At 36.3% G+C, this 8,291-nt stretch overlaps 1 protein-coding gene across 2 annotated transcripts in view; it reads left to right on the top strand.

The window, feature by feature from the left end:
* Nucleotides 1-8,291, top strand: part of Herpud2 (HERPUD family member 2) — a 59,586-nt gene that overhangs the window by 14,615 nt on the left and 36,680 nt on the right. The window contains exon 2 of one of the 2 annotated variants that reach the window (XM_008848772.3): nt 6,533-6,610. The exons of the other annotated variant lie outside the window; for it this stretch is intronic. Coding sequence (XP_008846994.1) covers nt 6,533-6,610 — 78 coding nt within the window. The remainder of the gene's footprint in view (nt 1-6,532; nt 6,611-8,291) is intronic. 2 annotated transcript variants of the gene reach the window in all.

The following is an 8,291-nucleotide window of genomic DNA, read 5'->3' as shown; positions in this document are numbered from 1 at the left end:
GTGAGCCCTTGTCTCACCAACCAACCAACCAAAAACAAGACAAAATAATCATAGTGATATTTACACATTTGTATATATATATATATATATATATATATAGTTTATCGTTTATCAGTGATCCCTAATACTGAATTTTCTAGCATATTTTGATTTCTTGCTTGGGAAAGATACTAGTATCTAATTAATTACATTTCTGTCGGTTTAATAAGAAAGTGGAGATAATCCAGGTAGAAAGTAGACAATGTATGGATCACTTACTTTAGAAGTAATCGGTAAACACTGCATCCTTCCACTAAAAATCTGAAGTTAAATACCTTAAGCTTTGGACATGGACTTTTTACCAACATCAATATCTTTTTCTCTCAGCAAAGAAGGTTAAAAGACATTTTGTTATTTATAAACATCTTTTGAAACTGAGACTTCAAGGTTGTTCTAATAAGGGTTGAGGCTTGTGTTAAAGCCATTGTAGCTTTAACCAAATCTGTTTGTGTGGTGTTCCAGTCATGTTCTTGAGCATCCTGAACATTTGCTCTGCTGTTAGGCATACAGTTTCCAAATACTTTCACATAATCCCAGTCAATTTTCATGAAAGCATATGATGTAGATACTAAAACTAGTGCCTGCTGATCCTGAAATGCTGACCAGGTGTTGTGTTCTGTTTTAAGAGGCTGATGTGCATTTTTATAGTTAGAAAACTTAAGCCTGTAATGTAAACACATTATTGTCTGCCTTGTGTAGATGAGAAACGCAGGACATAGTATAGTAGTTATGGGGTCTTGTACACATTTTCTAACATCTCTTCACCTATATGTATCTGCCATGTTTTGCGAGTCCAGTTCTGTACTCAAGACCCAATTTCTCAACCCTTATTAGCAGATCAAGGATGATGTTCTTAATATTCACTGTTTTTCTTTCCTGCAACTGTCGGTGTTTTTCTTTCTACTGAATTCTTCCTTTTGGCATGCAAACATATTTCTTTGTTCTCAAAATAAGTCAGAACTACAAAAGAAAAAGAAAGAAGCAGACTGCTAGACTTTTTCTAGATTCTTCTTCCCTTATAACTCTTGACCTAGTTCTTTCCTTTGATCCAAAATATTTTTTAAGTTGTGTATATTTACTATTTATCACCATCCTTCTTTCCTTTTCTCTTAAGTCTGTTCCAGTTAGGTTTTTACCTGTCACTTTACCAAGAGTGTGTTCCCCAGCATCACTAGTGATCTTTGAAGGATGCTTCGGAGGGAATGCAGAAATAAATAGAAGGATCTTGTTTGGGAGCCTAGAAACATCCAAATATCTACAAGTGAACTTAGTAGTACTTCCATACAACAGAATGCTGTGCATTTGTCAGAAAGAATGGGGAAGGAAGCTATAAGGCGTTATTCATAGGGCATACCAAGAAAGCCTGGTATACCAGAAAGCAAGTATACTTCACTGCCTTTTATGTAAAAATGGAAATAGAAGTGTGCATTTTTATTTGTTATGTTGCTGAAAACAAATAATGAAAAGATACACCAAAACTATAGGAAGAAGGAACAGAGGGTTATTTACTTGAGTAAGGACAGCTTACCAATGGCTACACCACTGAAAAATATGACTCCCCTCCCCCAGCAACCACTTACTGCCCCCTCAGAGTGGAGTGAGCTTGTGAGCCCCTCCCCCACCCATGATGAAATGTTGAGGCTCAGTCTTGTTTAGGGTCTGTATAGAGAGCCATAGCTGCTGTGAGTTCAGGATTGAATAGCCAGATCATGTCCAGAAGATAGCATTTCACAGCATTCTTCCATTCTTGCTTTTGCTTTCTTGGCACCCCTTCTTCTACAGCATTTCCTGAGCATTGGAAGGGGTGATTTAGACACTCCACTTAGGGCTGAACACTCAATAATCATTCTTGACACTTTAACCAATTATGAGACTGCAGTAACAACCATTGTTCACTGCAAACAGAAGCGTCTCTGATTCCAAGGCTGATAGCAACGCTAATCTGTGGGTATAAAGACAAATATTTAGAGGGCAGTTTAGCAACATATACATTTAGCAAAACAATAGTAGTGGGTTTCCTCTAGGACCTATGACCTTTCCAGCCATGTGCCTTTGACCATGTTTACAGTACCATGTATGAATTCCTCCTGTGGAGTAGGCCTCAATTCCAATCAGCCCCCATAACAGTCATGCCACTATTGCACCACTGGGTACATTTTGCTTGGTAGATTGGTATTGTAGCTCCCACGTGAAGCATAATATTTTGACTGTGTACTTAATGGCATAGATCTTAAGGATAGAAAAAAAAGCTACCAGAAATTATAGATTTTTAAAAAAATCTTTAGTAACAGTCTTGTATTTATGGTTTTGAGATTATAAATAAAATAATAAAATGATTTTCAAATAACCTATCAATGCAATTAGCAAGTTAGAGTTTCAAGATGAGAAAAGATATAAATAAAAATTTGAAATAGGAAATATCAGTATGAACTCAAGATTTACATTTCTTTTTCTAAAAAACTGATTTTTCTAGCTTTGCTTACTGAAGAGTCCCAGAAGACAAATAAAAATAAGCACTACCCATTCTCAGATTTTGGTCTTTAGATACTGTTTCCATGCAAGGCACCTGATCAATGACAGATTCTAGGCCTGGGTTAGAAAATCTAGAAGACAAATCTAAGCATTTTGTTTCTGAAAACAAGAAAGCTATTAGAATAGATACAGATGGAGACAACTTGAAGGGATTCTACTGGCCCCAAATGGTGCAGTTTGAGTGTCAAGAAAAAAAAGTCAGCACTGTAAAACCTAAAATTCTGTGAGATCACAATATATTAAAGGAAACAAAAAACCTCATTGGCCATTCTGTAGGTTGCCTTGGGCAATTACCATGAAAAATGACAAAGGGATGTAGTTGTACATCTTGATTGTTTTCTTCTATAGACTGAGTAGCCAAACAGCTGATGAGGTAAGGTTCTAGAAGAATCATATCTAAAAAATACAGAAGGAATTATAGAATTAGAAGAAGAGTTTTTTTTTATCCCTAATGAAATAATGAATTTTTACAATTGAATGGAGGAAATTAATAAGGTAGATGTGACATTTACAAGGGATGTATCAAGCTGGGAATATCAGAACTCACTGATGAATGTCAATATCATTAAAAGTCTACATGTGCTGGTAGTGATGTGGCAGAGGAAGTACATAGCACTGTTACAGAGTACTCCTTTCAGAAAAAATGTAATCTGAATCTAATCAGCGTCCATGTCTACTATAATAAAGGAGTACCAAGAAGATGCAATTGGCCAAAATAGGCCAGAAATACAACTCTAAGACAAAGGACCCAATTTCAAAAATACAGTTGAAAAATTAAAGGAAAGTAGAAATGTTGAGATGTTAAGGGGTATAGCTCATTTGGTAGTATTGCCTAGCATGTCTGAAGCTGTGGTCTTGATTGTCAGCACTGCATAAACCAGGCATGGTAGCACTCACCCATAACCTCGGCACTTGACAGACAAGAGGATCACAAGTTCAAGGTCATCTGTAGCAATATAGCAAGTTGGAGACCTGCGTAATCTACATGAGATCCTGTCTCAAAAACTGAAAAGATTGAGACATAACTCAATCTTGTGTGTGAACCTTGTTTGAATTCTTGTAAGAAAAATTGAGCTGCATGATTGAATGGTAGCATTGTAACTATTTAAAAAAAAACACACACACAGAAAAACCAACAACCCAGAGAGACATACCAGATCTTTACAGGTGAAAGGAGGAATGTATTTGTTCTAAGATATTCTCTTCTAGAGGCAGAGGCAGGGTTGCTGGGGATAGGGTAGGATGGGGGAAAGAAGGTGGATTAAACAAGGGTTGTAGAATGATGTTAGTTGTTGGATAAGGGTACTTGGGAGTTCTTTAACATGGTAGCAGTTCTTTTTATTTCACCCACTCTGTATTAGAAAATTCTTAATAGTAAAGTAAAACAAAAATGCAGTAAGACTGATGTCCTTGAGGCTGAGTGATGGTACAACAAAAGTATCCACTAATTAACTGTTTGGTCTGGTGAAAAAATGATAGTTGGTCATGCTATAACACAAAAGGAACTTAAAAAATATTTTATTATTTTTATTTTATGTGTATGCGTGCATTGCCTGTATGTAGGTAAGTGCACCTGTGTTGTGCAATGCCCACGGGAGACAGAAGAGGCTGTTGGATCCCCTGGGACTGGAGTTACGGACAATTGTTAGTTGCCATGTGGGTGCTGGGATTCGAACCCAGGTCTTCTGCAAGAACAGTCAGTATCCTTAACCACTGAGCCATCTCCCCAGCCTCCCAAAAGGACCATTTTAAGGTTCCAGTTAGAGTAATAATTACATTGTGCAAGTTTATAAAGCATTGGATACTCATTTGGCCAGGTGGCTCACTGCCTACTTAGCATTAACTTGTATTTATATAATTTACCATTCATTGCCTTTAGAATATCAAAACAAACAAAACACCCCCACCTCAGTTTCTCCTAGAATTGAACATTCAGTACAAAATACTTCTGTGGCTTCTGATCACCACTATGTATAAAAATGTCTCCTTCCTCGGAAGTAAGCAACTCTGCAGACATCAGCTGGGTGTCCTTTAGTTCAGTTCACTTCTGAAGCTGTAATATCAGATCCCATAGGTTGAGGGCTCAGTCCCCCACATCTGCTCTTTGACCCCAAACCCCTTCAGATGCAGGTTTTTGAATAAATACAGGCTCTTGCCTGTGTTTTTGACCAACTGCCTATAAATTGAGGCTTTCAAGACTCCCCTTTGGGTTTGATTAATTTGGTAGAATAGCTCACAGAACTTGGAAACACTTTCCTTATCCCTGCCTACTTAGAGGATAAGGATTCAGCTGGATAGCTATCTGCAAGAGTGGCGTAGGGTAAAGTATGGGAAAGGGCAATGGGGAGTTTCCAGGCCTCCTACACTCTTATACCCTTACGCTTAACTACTTACCGTAGAGGATAAGGATTTGGTTGGACAGCCATCTGCAAGAGGTGCATAGGGCGAAGTAGGGGAAAAGGGGCAGGTCCTTCTCTAGGCATGCTAGAACCTCTCAACATATTTCTGTTGGCTATCCAGAAGCTCTCAGAACTCCATCCATTTGGGTTTTTATGGAAATTTCATTACATAGGAATGGTCAATTAGATCACTGACTACTGGTTAACTCAAACCCTCTTTCTGGAGATTGGGACAGAAGTTACATTCCTCTAATCATAAAGTTGGTTCTCCTCGCAACCAGCCCCATCCAAGACTATCTAAGGCTTTCTAGATGCCAGTCATCTTCATTAGCAAACAAAATCTAGAGATTACAAGGATTTTTTTTGGGGGGGAGGGGTGTTAAATGGCAGGAAATGGGATGAAGACCAAATGTGTATTTCTAATGTCATAGAGCTCCAGGTTTTGTATGTGTAGACTAGAATTTTCAAGACTTGGACATTAAAAAATTCTTGTTTGTTATATTTGGTTTTTTAAATATAAGAATTTATGTTTGGGCATTTTAAAAATGGCACACTAAAATTATTTTATCAGATAAGCATTTTGCCTTTCCCTAGTCTTTGGTACCTAAGAATGCCTGAACTGCAGATCTCACTCAACATAACAATTTCTTTATGACTTTAATTTATAATCCTTTTGTCATAGCCATGCCGAATATATAGTCTGTTTAAAAATTGTTATAGTTATGACATGTATTTTGCATTTAACAATAGTTATGCTAATATTCAGTTGTTTTCATGGAATTCAAGGGATGTTTGCAAATAGGCCTTATTTGGAGACTAACACGAATACATTGTTTTTAAATAATGCTGTGTGAACTTTAGCAGATTTTTCATGAAGCATAAAGTTAGCATAAAGAACTAACCTGCACATACTTTCTATTCTGATTTGCTCATAGAGGTGGCAGCTGAATCTCCACGTACTTGTGTTGATTTTTCTTTGATCTTGCTGTTTTGAATGTGTGATGGTATTTGTAAGTGGCAGGAATTTTTCTAAAAACTAAAATAGTTACAAAAAGTTTCCATTAAATCTAAGTGATTCTCAAACCAGTAAGTTCTTTTGCATTATGTTTGAAAAGAAAAAAGTAAATCTATATACATTTTAGATTTAAAACAAAACAAAACAAATCACAGACAAAACAGTGCAAAATAACTGGTGAGCTTGAAAATTTATCTTCTACTGACTGTTGATTGAAGGCCAACTGCTTTTTCATTTATATGAGCTTGAAGGCTTTTAATGTATTACATTACATTTGATAAAAAAAAGCTGTCAGTTTGCCTTTTTTTTGTTAGTTTTTAATGGTGATAATCTGTATTTTATTCTATTATAGATAATGCTACCATTTGCTGGACTCTTAAATATCTTAAGCAGAATTTGGGACAACAAAAATACTTAAATTGTGTTAGTTTTCTGCTTATTTGTCCCTAAAGAGAGTTTTATTTTACCCATATTTAGTCATGTTTTCCCCAGCCTTAAATTTGTATAATTAGAAAAGTTGAATTCTTTTTTTTATCCCATTTCTTAGTTGACGAAGGATCAGAGATTGGTGTATTCGGGCAGACTGCTCCCCGATCATCTGCAGCTGAAAGACATTCTCAGAAAAGTAAGCTTTTCTTCCACTTTTAAATCCAGATGCATTCAGAGTATGGGAGGAGCTGTTCCTGCAGTTCTTTCTAGCTTGTTTATCAACCCCTTTGGGTAGCGTAGTAGAAGTCAAACAGTAGACAACACGATAGAGACAAGGTTCGATCAGCAGATTTGTGTGTCAACCTGATGTAAATCTGCAGTAGGGTATATGCTTGTGCTCAGGTATTTGTCATCTTTTAGAAGAAAACATTGACTTGTATGTAGTACAGGAGTAGAATATAGGGGTCAAAGATTGATAACCTTTTCTGTCAACCTTTTTTTGTTTTTTATCAAGCTGTATGACATTTTAATAAATACTGTTTGAGTTAGGAGCTTAATTTCAGGTGAGGAAATGGAATGGAACCTAACTAGCTACCAGACTAAATGCTGATACTCAGAGCTGAAAATACATTTTGATGTACTTTTTGACAACAACTTGAATGCTAGTCATTTTAATGGCAGCTTTTAGCTCCTGGTCCTTTGTAAAGTTTATACTTTTAGAGCTTTATACACTTGAAATGCTACTTTTCGTTTGTGAATATGGCAGGACTGAATAACTTTATTTGATCTTTTGATTTAACTCTTAATAGTGCTGTCAATATTCCTGGTCTGATCTGTTTTATTCTGTTTATGATCCCCTGTGGGAAACTTAAACTCCAAAGCCAATGTACTCCTTTTGCTTAGTTGACATTTTAGCTTTTGTCAGTGTGGCTTCTGACTGTTGCTTCAGTTACATGGTTTCAAATAGTTAAAGTGGTTTAATATTTGCCTATCTCAAAAAGTTTGCAGTTTTACAGTAGTTTCTCTCTTTCAACTTTATTTTTTAGAGCAGCTTTAGGTTTATAGCAAAATTGAGCGGAAAGTACAAAGAACTCTCTCATCCTCCCCCCCATGCATAGCCCATCCCAACTGTCCGAACCTGCAAACCTGCATTAGTGACCTATTTGTTCTGTTCAGTGGACCTACACTAACACATTAGCATGCAGAGTCCGTGGCTTATGTTAGGTTTCATTCTCGGTGGTGCACATTCTATGGATATTGACAAATGTATAATGACACCATTATACAATAATACTATACAATATAGTCCTAAAAACCTGTTCATCTATTCATTTTTAACATTTTTGTTTTGTTTTTGTGATGCTGGGATCATACTCAAGCCTTTCATTTACCAAGGAAGAACTCTACCAGTGAGCTCATTTCTTTGTTTACATGTTTAAAAACTTTTATGCTGTCTGCTCTTTGAAATACAGATACATTTAGTGTTTATTTTTTCTGAAGAATAGCCTGAACCTGCACACGAATGCTTTTTAAAAAACTTGCTACCAGGAATGATTTCAGATAAGACTACTTAAAAATTGCTTTATTGAAAAATAGTGTTGTGGTCCTTATGCTTGGCACTTTGCAAAGGCAATATGCTTGCATTTTGAATAGCTCTCTGAACTGTTACTGTTAAAATCAGTTTCTTTTCAGTAGAATGCTGCCATTGACTTTATTGTTTAGTTATAAAATGTTTTATAGATTCATTCCCAAAAGTGACCTTTTGGACTGGGTTTCTAGAGATAAACATCTCATCCTTCGATACTTTTTAGTATTCTGTGCTCAGAAGCTAAGCTCTTCTGTAAATCAACAGTGTCTTACCTTGCTAAGCCTATCTC

The sequence above is a fragment of the Nannospalax galili genome, unplaced genomic scaffold (genome assembly GCF_000622305.1).
Source record: "Nannospalax galili isolate Female #2095 unplaced genomic scaffold, S.galili_v1.0 scaffold1384, whole genome shotgun sequence".
Lineage (NCBI taxonomy): Eukaryota > Metazoa > Chordata > Mammalia > Rodentia > Spalacidae > Nannospalax > Nannospalax galili.
The sequence above is the reverse complement of the archived record's forward strand: the minus strand, read 5'-3'. Positions and strand labels throughout refer to the sequence as shown.